Here is an 18,027-nt window from a genome sequence, read left to right on the forward strand (position 1 = left end):
TCTAGTGCTATTTAAATATTAAAAACATAAAGTACATGAGAGCAGAGGCTGTTTCTTTTTTTACCTTTTTTTCTTCAGAACCTTGTGTCAGTCAATCTATAAGCATTTATTAAGCACCCATTATGTTCCAGGTACTATGTTAAATACTGGGGATGCAAAAAAATAAAAAAGATAGTCCCTCAAGCTGCTCACATTCTAATGGAGGAGAGCATGCAAACAATTGAGAGAGAGAAGGGGGGCGGGGAAAGAGAGAAAGAGAGAGAGAGAGAGAGAGAAGAACAAGAAAGAAGAACAAGAACAAGAAGGAAGAAGAAGAAGAAGAAAGAAAAACAAGAACAAGAAGAAGGAAGAAGAAGAAGAAAGAACAAGAACAAGAAGAAGGAAGGAGAAAGAACAAGAAGAAGGAAGGAGAAAGAACAAGAAGAAGGAAGGAGAAAGAACAACAACAACAACAACAACAACAACAACAAAGAAGGAGGAGAGAGAGACAGAGAGACAGAGGGAGAGGGGAAAAGGAAAGAAGGAAGGCACTACCATTAAATACTCCATAAATATTTCTTAATGAATCATCCTAACTTCTTAACTAGAGCTGAAGGGGCATATTCATGAAGGATAATAAGTTTGAAGGCTTGATAATGGATGATTTTAAAAACCAGGCTGAGAAATTTAGATCTGACATGGCAGAAAAGACTGTGTAGTATAGTGGCAAAAATTTTACATCAAGAATCCAAAGATTTAAATTCTAGACTCAGTTCTGCTGCTAATTAGTAGCATTGCTTTGAGCAAATCAATTCATCTTTTTATGCTTCCATTTCTTCAACTGTAACATAAAGGAGTCAGACTATTTGTTCTAGTTTTTATCCAAATTAGGTTCTTTGAGGTGATAAAATCCTAAGATTCTTAAGATATATCAAAAAAATAATAATAATACGTTGAATTATTCTAACCAGGGTTGTAGAAGGATGAAAGTGATATTCAAGGAAAAATAATCTCAAAGGTGTGGTTAAAGGAAGACAAACTAGATTTATGTATGGTGTCTAGGTATGAGTGTTAATAATTTAGGTAGTGTAATGAAGACCTAAGTAATGATGGAAAAGAAAGGAAGAGATAAAAGACTTTTCATGAGAAGAAATAAATTACAGGATTTGGTTATTTCACATGATAGAACAGTGTAAAGGGCTCAATCCTGATACAAAACTGATAGAGCAAAGGAAATTGGAATGAATGACACTTTGAGGGTAAGGATGAAATAAAGAATTTTATTTTAGACATGTTAAATTGAGGCAATGGTAAAAAGATTCAAATAGAAATATCTATCAGACAGCAAAGGATATGAAATTGAAACTTGGGAGTCTTCAGCATTGGAGTTAAAGTTGAAACTGAGAATGTATAATTCTAAGACACTATTACAAAGAGAGAAAAACAGAGGACCTCAGAAAAAGCATATTTAGAGGGAAGAACAAACAAAGAAGAAAAAAGGATTAATCAAAGAGGAAGGAGGAGAAATGGAACAATGTAGTATCAGTCAAGTAAAGAAAGGCATGTTTCAAGAAGGCAAGAGTGCTCAAAGAAAAAAAAATATAAGGGAAAAATCAAAAAGAATGAAAACAAAAAAAAGACAAAGTCCATTTTGAAATGTCTGGCTTCAAAGAAATCACTGATGACTTTTTCGATTACAGTTTCAGCAGAGTGATGAAACAAGGACAGAGCTGTTAAGAGAGTAAGTAAAGACATGCATTCATTCCTAAAGTTTGGCAGTCCTTAAAGGATCAGATTAAAGATTTTCAAGTTAAAAGAGACACATGCATATTCTGACCAAGAAGAGGAAACCATTTACGTTTTATTTGACTCCTTTTGGAAAATAGAATTATCCCTTAAAGAACAAAAACTACTAATTTCTGTGGTATATGAATGTTATGGAATATTATTGTTCTGTAAGAAATGACCAGCAGGATGAATACAGAGAGGCTTGGAGAGACCTACATGAACTGATGCTAAGTGAAATGAGCAGAACCAGGAGATCATTATACACTTCGACAACGATATTGTATGAGGACATATTTTGATGGAAGTGGATTTCTTTGACAAAGAGACCTGAGTTTCAATTGATAAATGACGGACAAAAGCAGCTACACCCAAAGAAAGAACACTGGGAAACGAATGTGAACTATCTGCATTTTTGTTTCTCTTCCCGGATTATTTATACCTTCTGAATCCAATTCTCCCTACGCAACAAGAGAACTGTTCGGTTCTGCAAACATATATTGTATCTAGGATATACTGCAACATATCCAACATATAAAGGACTGCTTGCCATCTAGGGGAGGGGGTGGAGGGAGGGAGGGGAAAAAAAATCGGAACAGAAATGAGTGTAAATATAATGTAATTATTAAATAAAAAAATTAAAAAAAAAAAAAAAAAAAAAAAAAAAAAAAAAAAAACTACTAATTTCCCAAACTATGTTCTCTGTATGGCTAGTTGTTACTTAAGTATATGTGTGGGCATATAAAAAAGTAGGGTGAGATTGAGACTGGAAAGCAGTGGTCCTAAGAGTCTTGCAAAATGGTCAAAAATAAACCATCATAGCCCTATTAACTGAGTAGAAGGGTTATTATAATCAAAATGCTCTTAGATAATTTATGTATCCATAAACTAAAATTCTACATAGGAGTCCAAGCTATTCTATCCCAATAATAATTATAATCACTTCAAAAAAAAATAAAATGAAGGTCACAGAGTTTATAACAACAGTAAGCAATTTGGGGGGAGAAAGGACCCGCTTATATAGAATAGTTAAGTTTGGGACTATGCAGGGCCTAACCAGTCAGGGATCCTCAAACTTTTTAAATAGGGGGCCAGTTCACTGTCCCTCAGACTGTCAGAAGGCTGGACTATAGTAAAAACAAAAACTTTGTTTTGTGGGCCTTTAAATAAAGAAACTTCATAGCCCTGAGTGAGGGGGATAATCGTCCTCAGCTGCTGCATCTGGCCCACCCGGGGGTAGTTTGAGGACCCCTGCGAGATGATAGGAAGCAATCTGGTGGGGCTAAGTACCAAAATATGAGATGAGATGATTCTAGTATATTATTTTCTGTTGCATCTTGGAGGTTACCCAAGTCCAAGCCCTCTCCCTTTATAGATGAAGAAATGAGGCCTCTGGGTTTTTTTTTTTTTTTTTTTTTTTTGCTTGTTTGTTTGGGGTTTTTTGCATCTTGGAGTGAAGAACGAAGTATGATGAAAAGAGCCCTACAATTGGAGTCAAAGGAACTTTCTAATCCAAGCTCTGATACTTACTACCAGTACAATCTTGGAGAAATCGATTCACTGCTTTGGGACCTAACTTCCTCAAGAGGATTGGGATGTCCTCCACGATCCTTTCAGATCTAAATGCATGATCCTTTAAGTAAACAGAAAATTATTCCTCCAAATTCGTTTCTTGCAGTTTCCAGTTTCCTCCTTTAATTTACCACTAGTGTGTTCAACTGAGCTTTTAAAAATAAAACAGGAATGCAAAGACAGAAGCTTTTAAACTGTCCCTATAAAGCAGCCTCTGATAGTGTAGAGTTTACATGTTGATACACGCCCCAGAATATGAGTGATGGGTGTCATCTGGTGCCGCAGTGTCTGTTCCGGTAAGTAAAGTAAAAAGCATGTGTGTGTATGCTCTGTGAACTTAATACACTATAGATATTCGTCAGCCTATTGCCCTAAATAAGAACAGGCGTGCTCGGCTGTGTGTGTATATGTGTTTGTGTATTTATATATAAATACACACACATATATACATATATGTGTGTATATATATTTTTTAATTTTTTGATACTACCTCTGCAACCCAACATGTTTTAGGGTTAAATAGAGTTATTCTTCACTATACGGTATTCTGTTTAGTTGTTAAGGGTAAATCTGTCCTTCCCAGCAACATTTAAAATAGCACCTTGCCCAACACCTTTTAAATCGTGGTTCGACTTGTACTACATTTCCCAAGAGACCTGCGCGAGAAGGTTCACGAAAAGGCATTATGGGTACTGTGGTTCGAGTCCGTATCTGTGCTTCTGCCTTTCTCTTTTTTCCCGGTGCCTCGCCCTAGCTTTGTTGAGATCCGAGCCTCCAATTAGCTGGGGCCATGTCGGCGCGTCCGTGACCCAACTAAGGAGGCCGGTGTGCAGGACGGCACGCCGCGATTGGTGGTTAGCTGACCCTGCGGGGCGGGACGACAGAGCGGGCGGAGCGGCTACGGCGATTGGCCCCGGCACCCGACGGGACGGGAAGCGGATTGGCTACGCGTTAAGGTTGAGGGGCGGGACGGGAGGGAGGGTGCTCCGAGTGGCCGGAGCAGGAAGCCGGGAGACAGCGGCTGATCTTGTGGCTGGGTAGGCAGCAGCGGCGACAACGAAGACACCACTGTTGACGGGAGGGTGGCATCGGCACTTCGGCCCCGGCGGCGGAGGCGGCGGCGGCGGTGGCAGGATGCGCGTCCGGGTCAGGCTGGCCCTGCTGCTCTATGGGGCGCTGATGGGCTGCGCCTTGGTGTGGGCGGCTTCGGGTCAGTACCCGCCCCCCTGCTCTGGTCCGGGCTGAGGGACTCCGGGGCCGCCGCCTCCCCTTTCTCTGAGGCCCGGTCTGGGCTGGGAGGGGGACCCACAAAGAAGGCCGGGCTGAGGGGCGGGATAAGGACCCTCTCTTTATCTGTCCCGACACACCCCAACCCCCGCCTAGAGGGTTCCGTCCCCACGCGCACCCCCAAACCTGTCACTCCTTCGCTGGCTTCGGTTGACCCGGGTTGTGAGCGCTTGGGACGTATAGGGGCGTAGAGAAGCCGGTGGTCGTAAGGACTGTCGGAGACTGGGGGAGGGGGGGTCCTGGAAGAGCCTGGAAATGGAGGCCTTCCCGACGCACCCCACACACACATACACGCATAACCCACATAAACACTTTATCCATCCTGCTTCAACATCTGGCAGGGACACTCATCTAGGGATATCAGGACCCCTGCAACCTTCATTCCACTGGCAGTAGTGCTCCGGGACTGAGGAGGGGCAGGAGAGAAGCTTGAATGCCTGCCCCTTCCGGGCCCTGCCCTAATGAGGATACTCCAGACGTCAGGGCACCCCACAATGTGGATTTCCAGATTTTGTGTAGCTTGCACCCTGTGAGCTATCACTTTGGAGAAAGGGGACACCTAGTTCTCGTAGTTAACAGTGGTGGAGTTACCATATGCTCTGGCTCTTTTGAACCCTTTTTATGTTGTGGGATGATTACCATTATTGGATTTTTTGTTGTTGCCTGAAAAAGAGGCTGGAGAATTGTAATTGCATATCAAATGGCTTCAGATTCGTTTTCGAGAAGGAAGAAATTAGTTCAGAATTACTTTTGATGTTTTGGTATGTGGCACTAAAAAAAAAAAAAAAAAAAAAGTATCCTGAAAGGAATGTCTTGTGATCTGTTTTGGTCTCTGCACTTAAGAGTTGTTCTTCTTTATCTGTTTGGTGTATCTACTTTAGGGGCTTAATTAGGTTTTGGTTTGCCTTTCAAAAGCTTCAGTTGCCATCTCTATAGGACCTTCATCTGAATCTGAAAGTGTTTCTTGCTCAAACCCTACAGTGTAATGCTAGAATTTTCATCAGTTTTCATAAATAGATAATAACAAATTTATACAATGCTTTATATATTCTATCGTTTTGAACTACAGAAAGGATTTTCTCTTTTGTTTTATGCAAGGGAATTCACAAGTGATTATTGGTACCTCAAATATCTGGCCTGATTCTAAATTGTTGCATTCCCTTAATTATTCTGCTTCTAAAGTGAAAGTTCCTATTTTTAAATTCTATTATTGGTGTCATGTAGTCTGATATCTCTTGTTCTAAAAATTGACAACACATTAAACCTTCTTATATAAAGATTATATTGACCCATTGCCATTAGTAGGACACTAATAATGAGTTGTTTTGAGTTGTTTTTCAAAGGATATGTTAGACCAGGTCTTGCCTTCAATATCCTCGTCCGGTGGAATATTGTAGCCAATTAATATGTATTTATTTAATACTTAGTGTATGCTAAACTGGAGGGAAGGGGGGGGGGGAGGAAGGAATAGATTCTACCTTCAGGGAATGTGCATGGTTATGGAGAATATGTCAATCACCAGGTATATAACAAATAGCTGATTAGGAATCTGACTGTATTGGTGAACTCTGATTCAACTGATATTAACCTTGAAATGCCACAGTCCTTAACATTGCATCTGTGTGAACAGGATGATTTTCAGTAAATGTTTTCTCCCACCTCCTACCACAAATTAATCAGCACTTAAAATCATGGCATTTGGATCATAAGAAGAAAAAGAACCCTAGAGAGTAGTTCAACCCTCTAAGAAGTTAAATGACTTGTCCAGGGTCATACAAGTGGTATGTTTTCGAGCCAGGAGTCAAATTAAGGTTCTTTGAGTCTAAATCCCCTGTTCTTCCTACTAAACCCCACCAGGTTTGCACAACATTACATTACATAATTCTCTTAAAGTGAAAGGGTATATGACAGGCATTAAAACAATATAGATATTGTACTCACAAAGGATTCAATTGTATACAAGATAAGTAAATGCTCTTGGATTAAGATTAAGTTTTACAGACTGTCTTCCTAGTACAAACTTAAGTGATTTTTGCCATTGTTTTATTTAAACTGCTTGTTTATTTTGGCATTTCACCCCTTTTTAAAAGTTTAATTGCTTGGATGTTGAAAAAAATTGCCTACCTCGCTATAGTCTAATTGCAGGTGTTCTATATTTGACAATTTTATATTTCTAATTTCGTACTGGAGAATTAAACTGATACTGTTATCTGGTACAAAACACATTTTTGGCAACTTAGAACATGGTCAGTATTCAAAGGGTCATTTGTCATTTATAAATACTAGCTAGAATGTCTTTTCAGAGACAGAAGTGTTTTTATCCTAATTAGTTTCTTAAAATAATGTGAAAAAATTCTAGAGCAGAAGGTTTGGGTTTTTTTTCCTTTGCACTGCCACAGGCACTGATAATTTACAGAGATACAGATTTTTCATGTTAAAAATGGAAGTTACTTGTGATTTTTTGTTATTGTTAAATGTTTTGAGTTGCTTTTTTTTTGGGGGGGGAGGGGGTTAGTTGTATTTAAGGGCCAAAGCTTTCCATTAGAAACCATTGAGCAAGTAGTTTAAAATAATGTTTAGCCAATTTCTCTAGTTGAAATTTAAGAGGCAGCATAGTACAGAACAGGAGCTGTGGAGTAAAAGGAGCTGGACCCAAATCCTGCCTCTTATACTATCTGTCAGTAAGACCTTGGATAAATCACTTAATCTGTCTCTGACTGTCATTAAGCATTTATTAAACTTCTACTATATTCCAGGAACTTAATGTTAAGGCTTTGGGGAAAGGGAAAAAGGGAGAAAATGGAATTGGGTTCAATATTTTGTGAGGGATCTTTTAATTTTAAAACTGTGACCTAATGAAATAGGCTATTGCTTATCTAGTCACAGAATTAGGGTCTGTTAGCTTTTATTATTATTATTATTATTAATTTGTTAAGTATATTTTAACAAAGTTGGTTTCCTTTGGAACATAATAATAAAACATAGACTTCAATTTTTTGCTGTTGTTTATTTGTTTGCTTGTTTATTTTCTAAAAATGCCCAACTTAAGGTACCAGTCTAAAAACTGACAACTGTTTATGTATTGTCTTTCTTATTTCTTATTTCTTATTGTTATTGTTCACTTGTGTCTGATTCTCTATGACCCAATGGACCAGAGCTGTCCATCGGGTTTTCTTGACCAAGGTACTAAATGTTTTGACTTGTTAACTTTAGAAAATTCAGCAAATGCTCAGAGAAATCAAATTGTTCCATCTCCCTCATCTTACAGAAGAAAAAAACCAAGACTCAGAAAAGGAAAGTGACTTGCTGCTATACACAGTTAACAAGTGGCAAAGATGCTTTTTATCTTAGATTTATATATTGATTTCTCCTTCTTCCAGTGTTATCATTAATCCTTAAAATAGTTCTGTGAGGAAGGTAAGGTGGTACCCATTTTTATTTAAATTCTGGGGAACCAAAGCAACAGAGCTATATTACTTAAATGGTCAGCAAATGATGGAGAAATCTCTTTCTTTTCTACTAAATTATTCAGTTGATCCCTTCTTTCTTTTTAAACTCTATCAATCTAGTTTATGTGACAAATAGATTGAATTGTAATCACTTCTTTCTGAAACCATATCGACAGCATTATGTTGCTTTGCTAAAAATGATGTAGAAAATGTAAATTTCAATTTTACCAAAGATAAATTTACATTTGAAAAAGAATCTAAATTTCTACCTATGATGAGGCATGCTATCATGATGTCATAATGTGGAGTAGAAAATCAGAAAGTATTCATTGAAAACCTATAGTCAGTTTGATGTCCTAATTGTTTTATGTCCAAACCTCTTTTTTTTTCCTTTTTGCTTGATTTTCCTAAGCTCTGATTAACTGAGATTCTTAAAAAAAAAAAAATTAATAATCTGGAGCCTCTTTTAACTATTCACCAAAAGCATTGTCATTTTTAAACAGTCCCTTCTTTAAGAACGCCAAGAGTTTCATTCTCCTTCGAACATATATCAGTAGTTTTCAAGTGAGTCATTCATCACCATAATAAAATATCTATTTGTTTCAAAGAGAAAATACCTTATGCTTTGTGATCAGTCTTAATATTATGATGTAGAGTGTATTTCTTTTAGCTTTTAGTAAATGGGTTAGGATCTGTCAATATTTTCTTTACCTGAAACCTATTGCTACTTAATTGTTTCTCAAAAGAGGTACTGTGTACATGATGCAATCATGATGAAATCTGGTAACAGAAATCACCATGTATTCTTGTGTTCATAAACAGATTTTCTCATTGTTACTCCTTATTTTCAGCTCTCACTAACTTTTTCCTCCTTTTATATAAGTGTGGTTACTTATTTTAAAACAAAATTACCATAATAAAATATGCATAATTTATTGACAAATAAATAGAAGAAATGCATATTCAGAAGAGATAATCCAAAAAGTTGATTTAAAAGTTTGAAACTATTTCTGTGCATAGAACCATTTATGTTTGCATGGATACAGGATTTATGGCATAACTAAACAAGAAACATATTTTTTAAAAAATTAGTAAACTGTAGATTATTTGGAATACATGTTATTAGGAAATAAATGCAACAAGTTACAGTAATTAACTTCTCATCTTTAAACATAAACATAATAATTGTATTTTGCTTTGATAGTCTATAACTTATTAAAATTAACACTGTATTTATTGATCAAATGCTATACTTATTTAGGTGTACATGCTGAAACTTTTCATTTTCTTTCCTTTAGTGGGTGAAAAAGTGAATATTCATGAAGTGCCAAAAAAGCTTTGGCCAAAAAGAAATTTATTTTGATTAAAGAATCTTTCTTTAAATATCCAAAAGAGAAGCTGAAATGAACACAAAACATTTGGGTTCCCCAATACTCATACTTTTATTTAACCTATTGTTTTTGTTTGAACCTTATTGATAAATTTAACTTTGGGGATAATTTGAGAAGAGGTCAGATTGAAATCGTAAGGAAGAAAGTATTTGATTTTGGCAAATCGAAGACAATCTTATCCGTGTGTTATAATTACATAATCAGTCGGACAAAAATATAGCTTAATTGTTGTCATAAAATGAGAACAGGAACTATCATTTAATATTACTACTTCCTTAGTTCTGTTTTATATACCATAATTCTCAATTATTCAGACTTTTCCAGCTAGTCTATTTGAGGGTCACATTAACACAGTGTAATAAAGTGTCACTTTAGTTTAAGTTAAATTTAAGACTATTAGGGAGGAACCACATGTAGAAAACTCCTGTTTGTTTTGACAGTTTTACTAGGCAGGAAAAACAGACATTTCATTTAGATAAGTGAGCCTTTGCTTATTGGTTACATAAGAATGAGTGGCCAGATAGAAGGAGGACGTAAGGAAACAAGAAGTAGCAAGAAAACTTGGGAAGATTAAGAGAAAGAGAAGAAATGGAATCAGAAAAAACAAAAAGCAGAATCAAAGAGCAAGTACTATTTTTCCTTGACTGGAATTATCACTTATTTAGAACATACTATTGATTTCTTAATAAAGAGACCGATAGTAAGTCACTATAGGTAGTATATTACTGTTTATTACCAGATTTTGATTCTATTCCTGTATACACTGCACAATTAATAAAAATCCACTTTTAGTGAATCCCATTTTTAGGCAAATAGAAAAATGAAATTATGCATGCAAATGGAATTATCTGTATTTTAAAATATTTTTGCATCATCTTTTTTATTCTCCTATATGGATATGTATATTTCCTTCCAGTTAGTCGCCAGATATTATAATTCCAAAATGCATATAGATATTTCTCTAACATCATAATTTCTTTGAACTCCAGTCCTATGTTTCCCACTACTTGCTGGATATCTCTATCTGCATGTCTAAAAATATATCTATTTATCTTGTCCAAAATGGCTCATTATCTTTCCTCGTGAAAACATTTCTTGTCAAAATTTCCTTAATTCTATTAAAATATCACCATTCTTTGAGTCATTCATGTGTGCCACATCTGAATCATTCTTGGTTTCTTCCTCCTCTTTCCTTGAGCCCTATAAGCAATAAATTGCCAGATTTTGTCAGTTCTATATCCACAAATCCCTTACCCCTTACTATCTGTTCCTTTACCCCCACTTATAGCTCCTACTCTAATTCAGGCCCCATAACCAATTCCACAATTATAATATACCTTCTCAGTTGCTCTCCCTGTGTCTGGGCTCTCCCTTCTTCAATTCATAGTCAAATCTGACCATGTTATTCCTATGTTCACAAAACTTCTGTGACTCTTTATTATAAAATACAAACCTATTAGCCAAATTGTTAAAAAAAAAAAAAAAATTTTTTTCTTGTCTGGTTTCCATATTCCCTATTTGGTTTACTTCATACTGTTCCCCTTCATTCTACTTATAGCCAAATCAACCTATTAATGTTACCCAAACTCAGCATTTTATTTCCAGTCCCAGGACAGCTCTAGTAGTTTACCATGTTACCTTTCTTCATTCCACCCAGAGCTTTCCTTGATTTATTTACACCACCCTAATGCGCCCCAGTTTGTTAATTTTCTTCCTCTGGAAATGATTTTATATTTCTTTATCTATGTATGTGATATTACTTGGTAGAATGTAATCTCCTTGATAACATAGACCATTTTAATTTTGTTTCGTCTTTGTATCCCTAGTATCTAGCCCAGTGCTTAAAAATAGGAGGTATTTAACAACTAATTGTTCAATTGTTGAAGTGTCTACTATATAAAATTTACTTTGTAAGTTTGTAGGGGAAGAAAAAAGATACATCTTTCCTTTCTGAGGAGCAGTTGCTGGTAAACTTAATAAGTTGTAAAATGCTAATAAACAGTAAGGGAAACTGGGAAAAGAGAAACAGAGTCAAGGAAATTAATGCTATAAACACTTTAACTTTTGTAGTCTTGTGCATTTGTATTTTCATTTATTTTGTATTTATTTTGTACGTATCACCTTTAAAGATAGATTGTAAGAGTTTTGAAGATTGGGACCTTATTTGTAAATCAGAATCCTTTTGCCCACAAGACCCAGTACTTGCATTGCACTTAGTTGGCACTTGATAGATATTAGAATAAACAAATAATTGACAATTTGTCAGACAAGGTAGTTTAATGGTTTAATGAAATTAAACCAGAAGAATTCATATGACTTTTGTCTTAACACCTTTGTGATGATGGAACACCTCTTCTGGGACAATAAACATTCACTGAATAAATTAAATATTTTTAACAACCTTTGGTGCTGTTCTAGGTAGCGAATGAATTAATAATAAAGCATTTATTAAGCACTTACTATGTCAAGTGGTAGGGATAAAAATACATGTTAGACGATTGCTGCCTTTAAGGGGCTTACATTCCAATGGAGAAAAATAACAATGAAGAGCTAGAACTATGGGGGAGAAGGGAAGAGTATTTATTGGAGGCATAAAGAAAAATGAAAGCTGGATCCTGCCCTCAAGGAATTATACTCTAGTAAAGGAGATAAGCTGCCTGCCTCCCCTAGAAATCAAAAAACAAAATAAAATACAAGACATATATATGAGATGCACTGACCTTGATACCTGTTGAACAGCAGGATCCAAAAAGATTTTAACAGGCTAAAATGATGGCATGAATATAATATGATTAAATCTAATGGGATAAAGTCCAACAAAGCATCAAAAATCTCCTATGTGGAAGTCATGAGGTTCAACCTGACAGAAGCTACCCTCAGAGTGAGGACAATCTAGGTCCAGTTCCTATCTCTGAAACATGAATGAATGAATTTTTTTAAAGTATTTATTAGGTGCTTGCTATGTACTAAACACTAGGGTTACAAATAATCATTATAGCTAGCATTTATATTTCACTTTAAAATTTGTATATATCTCATTTTGTCCTCACAACAACCTTAGGAAGTAGGTACTATTTTCCCCATTTTACAGATGAGGAAACTGAGGCAGACATTGGCTAATGACTTGCCCAGAGTAACATAGTAATTGCCTGAGGCAAGATTTGAACTTGGGGCAAGTCCAGATTTCTAACTACTGTGTTACCTAGCTGTCTAGAAAAAAAGTATCTGCTGTCAAAGTGCTTATACTCTAATAGAAAATACATACATAGGAGGTTTTATCTATAAGTCAAACAGAAAAATCCCCAAATCCTTAGGGTAAACTGGCAAAACCGATCGTAATTCCTCTCCTTTAATGTCACTTCTAATACAGTCATATCAGTTTTTAATGTTGAACCATTTGACAGTGTCAAGGACTGGTTGGCAAGAACTTTTCTTTTATAGTATCTGAAGAAGTAGTTACCAGGTCACATCTCCACAGGTTACTTTACTAAGTAATGACTACAGGGTCTTTGACAATGACTAGAAGCATTGCTGTTCCCAAGGCTCATAGATTCGCTATCCTAGGCTGTCTTCACAGGGTCTGAAGGGAAGATGGTCAAGGTGGTGGTAGTGGTAGTGTGATTTACCTGGCATATGGTGCTTTCCTTTTCTTCCTCAAAGTGTCTCTCTGCTTCAGCTAAACTGGTTTGCCTACATATTAACTTTGTAACTTTGGGCAAGTTATTTAAACTTGCAATGCCATGATCAGCACTCTAAAACTATAAAAGACAAAGCAATTGCCTATCTGCATCAGTAAAGACAGTTTCCTTACGGGGAGTTCCCTAAACCAATGAAATTGTGCCATCTCTTTCTCTTATCCCTCTCACCATCCACATATATATTTTTATGTATAAATATAGATATAGATATGTGCCTATATATGTATATATAGATATATATCAGATGGATACTGCTCAACAAAGATTAAATCTATAAAAGAGTTTTAGTGGATTGTAAATTCAATATAGCATGACGTTAAAAAGAATTTAACAAAACTCATTAATAGACATTCAGTATCTGGATTGAGTGATGTAATTATTTGTATGTACTATGCCCAGTCACAGCACATCCATAGTCTTATGTTAAGTATTTAGTTCTGGGTACCATGTTTTAAGAAGGATATGGGTTGGCTTCAGCTTGTGGTGTCCATGTTATATAAGAATTGGTTGAAGAAATTTGTTATTATGTATAATAGCTGAATATATAAATTGCTTGAAAGTTGAAGGTTGCTAAGTTGCTTTGCATATTTTATTCGAACCTCACATGAAATAGGTATCACAAGTATTTTTTAAAGATAAGGAAACTGAGGCTCAGCTAAATTAAATGACTAAAATAGTCACATAATTAAGTAAACGTCAAAGGCATGAAATTCTACCTTTGACATTTTCCTGTCTCCTGGCTCCGATTTCAGTACTTTACCCACTGCTGCTCAGCTTTCTATAGAGAAGGCTCTGACATTGGGAAGGAAGAGATAGGTAAGTTGGAGAGAATTTATTAGCTAACTTCAAATAATTGAAGAGTCTCATGTCATGGAAGAGAAATTAGAACCCAGAGTTCAGAACTATAATAAGAGTAAAAAATGGAATTTGCAAAGTGGAAAACAGGTTCACACGAGGGATAGGGAAAGTTTTTGACAAATAGTTATCTCCAGGATTTGGCTGATTTTGCTTCCCTGGAGGTTTTAAGGTAAAAACTGGACTGTCACTTCTCAGAACTATTATAGGGAGGATTTCTTGTCCAAGTACAGTTGAATGATTTGACCCCAGGGTTCATTTCCCATTTTAAGCTTCAATGAGAGGAGATGCTGAGTAACAGGATTCTCAGCGAGGGTTTCATGAAGACAGTGACATTGTAAAGTTGAAAAATGAGTAAGACTTAAAAAAAGATTAGTGAGAAGGATATTCCAAGAATAGGGAACAATATGAATGGAGGTACAGAGATGGTAAGTACCATAGCTGATGAGTAATTAAGTTTAGCTAGTATGTAGCAAGTGTAGTATGAAATAAGGGTGAAAAAACAAGATTTTGGACTGTCTTTAATTCTAGGATAAGGACTTTACATTTTATTTGATCCCACAGGAAGCCATTGAAAGTTTTGAATCAGTTCAGTAATGCAGACTTGGGCACATGGAAGTAGCATGTATGATTAGCATAAGCAAGAAACTGGCGGTCAAGAGACCAACTAAGAGATTTTTGCAATAAGCAGGTGGGAAGTAAGAACCTGAACTATGGTGGAAATAGAAATGAAGATATCAGTATAGGAGGTATTGTTGAGATAAATTGACAACACCTATGTACTGAATTGTATGGAGGGGAGAATGGCAGAACTGTGGTACTATTGACAGAATTAGAGCAAGTAGGGAAACGAGTACATTATAAAGAAAGATGAATTCTGATTTAGACATTTAGGTAGAGTTGTAGACAGGACAGTCTAGTGGTAAGAAGTTGAAAATGTGATGCCGGAACTTGAAAGTCTAAAGAAAGAGGTTTTTAAGTCATTTTCATAGAGATGAGTCTTAAAGGAGGTGATTGAGATCATCAAGGGTAAGCTATACAAGGGAAGAAAGGGGGCTTAGAAAATGCTTATATTAAGGGGAATGGAAGAAAGAGAAATACCGAAGAAACTGAGGAAGAAGAAGTATAGTATTAAGGAAGTCAAGAGAGGAGAGAGGGACTATTATAGTTTGCTGCAGAAAGCTTAAGAAGGGAGAATTGCTGGGAAAAGTCATTGGCTTTGACGATTAAGAGGGCAGTTTCATTAGAATGATGGGAATTGTAACCGAAGGGAGTTCAAGATGAGTAAGTAATCAAGAAATAGAAGCAATTGATACAGATAATTCCTTTATAAAATTTGATGATAAAAAGGAAATGAGGGAATAACAGCTTAATAGGGCAGAAGAATTAAGGGACCCTTTAGTTTTTAGTTCATTCCAGATTTCCACTTGAAATTCTTGATTATTTCAGGGACTGATTGTCCAGTTTATGGTTCCTTATTTTGGTATATTTTGCTAAATGTTTGACAATTGATATCCTTAATTTTCCAAAAATGAAGCTAATAATAACTTATTTGAACTTTCTTTACAGATGATGAAGGAGGTCAGGATGAATCGTTAGATAAGGTATGAAATAAAAATCTCTGTTATATTTGCAGCTGTTTTAGCTAAGTTGGCCAACCCCAAGCCAACAAGCATTTCTTAAGTGACTTAAGTGTGGTGCTGAAGATACAAAGAAAGATGGAAAACAGTACCTATTTTTCAGGAGTTCACAGTCTAATAAAAGAGACAAATTGCAAACAATTTTATGTACAGGATAAATCTGAGGTTATCTGTGTTAAAGCTTTGCACAGTAAAACTAAAGAACATATAAAAATCTGCATTTATATGATAAACCGAATTATAATTTTCTTATTCAAGTGGTAAAGATAGCATTGCCCTTTTTAAATAGTAACTTTATTAGATTTATTTGTGACATTGATGTAGGACATATCTTAGATGGAGCCAACAGAACAATAAAGGTATTATCTTTCTCTTCTGAAAACAAAAGTAAACTTTCCTCTTTTTAAAAGTATTGTTCATGTTAGTTCTACTTAACTTTTTTAAAACACCTACAGTGTAGAAGGTATGAGATGTTGCTTGATTCAATGACTAGAATCATTGGAGTTGGTTTTTCCTACATCTGACACATTTGAATAAATTTTTTAAAAGCATCTATTTTTTTTTTCCCTCTGTGGGTTTTGAAGCATCTGAAGTCAAATAATTGTATAATTTTAACTGGAGCCAGTTTAAGTTCTATTTTTCTTTATATTTATCCTTTACATGTATTAGTGCATTTAAAAAAAAAGCAAGTTATTGTTTTATATTTCAAGTAACAAGTATTTTGAAAATTAATCTGTCTTTCCCAGTATCCTCATTGGTCAATTTTAAAAGAACAAAAAGGGAAAAACTTACTCCTCAGTACATAGCTATATACAAAGTAAATTTCCATTTTAGCCTTGACTGAAAAATGTGTATCTCTTTTTGCATTTTAATTTAATCACTTTTCCATTATGAGGCAAGAGTTGTGTTTCATCTTTATTCTTTCAGACTCATGGCTTATCATCATGTTTATCAGAGTTGTAATCTTTCAAATTTGAAAGATGTTTTTCTTTAAAATATTACACTCCATATATTGTTCCATTTTTGCTCACTTAACTCTGAATCAGTTCATAAAGGTCTTCCCATGTTCCTCAGAAATTGTCCATTTTATCATTTTCTTAAAACACAACAATATTGATTATATTCACATGTCATATTTAATTATTTCCTGTTGACTAAGGAGTACATATCTCAGTTTCAATTTTTGACAACCACAAAAAGCACTATTAATGGTTTTTTCAAAAATGTTTTTCATATGTCACTTTTTGGATACTTGTTGTATTAGCCTTACGTTTAAAAAAAGAAATCCATCCCAGGGTAGGTATATAAAAGTTCTGTGGTTGACAGGTCATTAAAAGTAATTTTTTAAATGAAGGAGCAGAGTTTATTTGAGAAAATAACTAGTTTTGGAGGAAAGTTACTTTAAAATAGTAGAAAATGAAATAATTTTACTAAGGTCAATTAAAAGGTGCTCATAGATATAAATAAGGAATCTAAAAGGAAACTAGCCAAAAAGATGGCTCAAAGGATAACAATCATTTTTAAATCAAAGTTAACAGAACCTATCAGATTAGTCAGTCTGTTACACTTGCCAAATATAGGTCACACTCCTGAAAGAGACCTTTAAAGGGAAGACATATCAGTATTCACTGAAAAATAATTTCATTAAATTAATGTGAATTAAATTAATTCATTGTGAATTTTTTTTTTAAACATTTCTCAGACTTCCTTGCCATCAGAAGAATCAGTTAAGGCCCGGGTGGTAGCTGGTCAGATCTTCCTTGAATCGGAAGAAACAGAATTGGAATCCCCTTCAAAAGAGAACACCTTCAAGAACCAAGACAGAGATGTTGAAAGTATTATAGAAGACTCTAGCTCCCTAGAGGTGCCAAATCTAGAAAACAAAGAGTTGGAAGAAAGTGAGCAAGTATTGAAATCAGGTACTGTATTATAGTTTTTCAGTTTTCCTGATTTGAAAAGCAGAATTGATTTGCTTATATAGTAAAGGTAATTTAGAAGAATGTTTACTGTTTTTGGTAAATATGTAGTTGGAAAGCACCAAACTTGAGCCCAAGAAACCTGTGTTTAGAGTCCAGTTTTTAGTTTCCAATCATTTGGAAAGAAAACTTTCACCCCATTATATACTCCTAGTGAATTAATTTATTCATTGTCTCCCAAACACAATCTATGCTTTTCCTCCTCCACACATTTCCTCATACCACTACCTTTGTGAAGAATGCCCTGTTACATGTTTAACTTATATTGGATTATAATATCCAATTATCTAGGGGAAGGGATGAGAGGAAGAAGGGGAAAATTTCGAACACAAAGTCTTGCAAGGGTCAATGTTGAAAAATTATCCATTTGTATGTTTTGATAATAAAAAGCTTTA

The 18,027-nt window shown here is 35.3% G+C and overlaps 1 protein-coding gene across 2 annotated transcripts in view; it reads left to right on the plus strand.

Annotated features, from left to right (window-relative positions):
* The first annotated feature begins 4,042 nt into the window (after nucleotides 1–4,042).
* SEL1L (SEL1L adaptor subunit of ERAD E3 ubiquitin ligase) overlaps nucleotides 4,043–18,027 on the plus strand; it is a 63,124-nt gene continuing 49,139 nt past the window's right edge. The window contains exons 1-3 of one of the 2 annotated variants that reach the window (XM_051977462.1): nucleotides 4,043–4,546; nucleotides 15,586–15,620; nucleotides 17,359–17,575. In XM_051977462.1, coding sequence (XP_051833422.1) covers nucleotides 4,471–4,546; nucleotides 15,586–15,620; nucleotides 17,359–17,575 — 328 coding nt within the window. In that variant the 5' untranslated portion in view covers nucleotides 4,043–4,470. The remainder of the gene's footprint in view (nucleotides 4,547–15,585; nucleotides 15,621–17,358; nucleotides 17,576–18,027) is intronic. The other variant, XM_051977461.1, reaches the window with a different exon arrangement.

Source organism: Antechinus flavipes, chromosome 2 (genome assembly GCF_016432865.1).
Source record: "Antechinus flavipes isolate AdamAnt ecotype Samford, QLD, Australia chromosome 2, AdamAnt_v2, whole genome shotgun sequence".
NCBI lineage: Eukaryota > Metazoa > Chordata > Mammalia > Dasyuromorphia > Dasyuridae > Antechinus > Antechinus flavipes.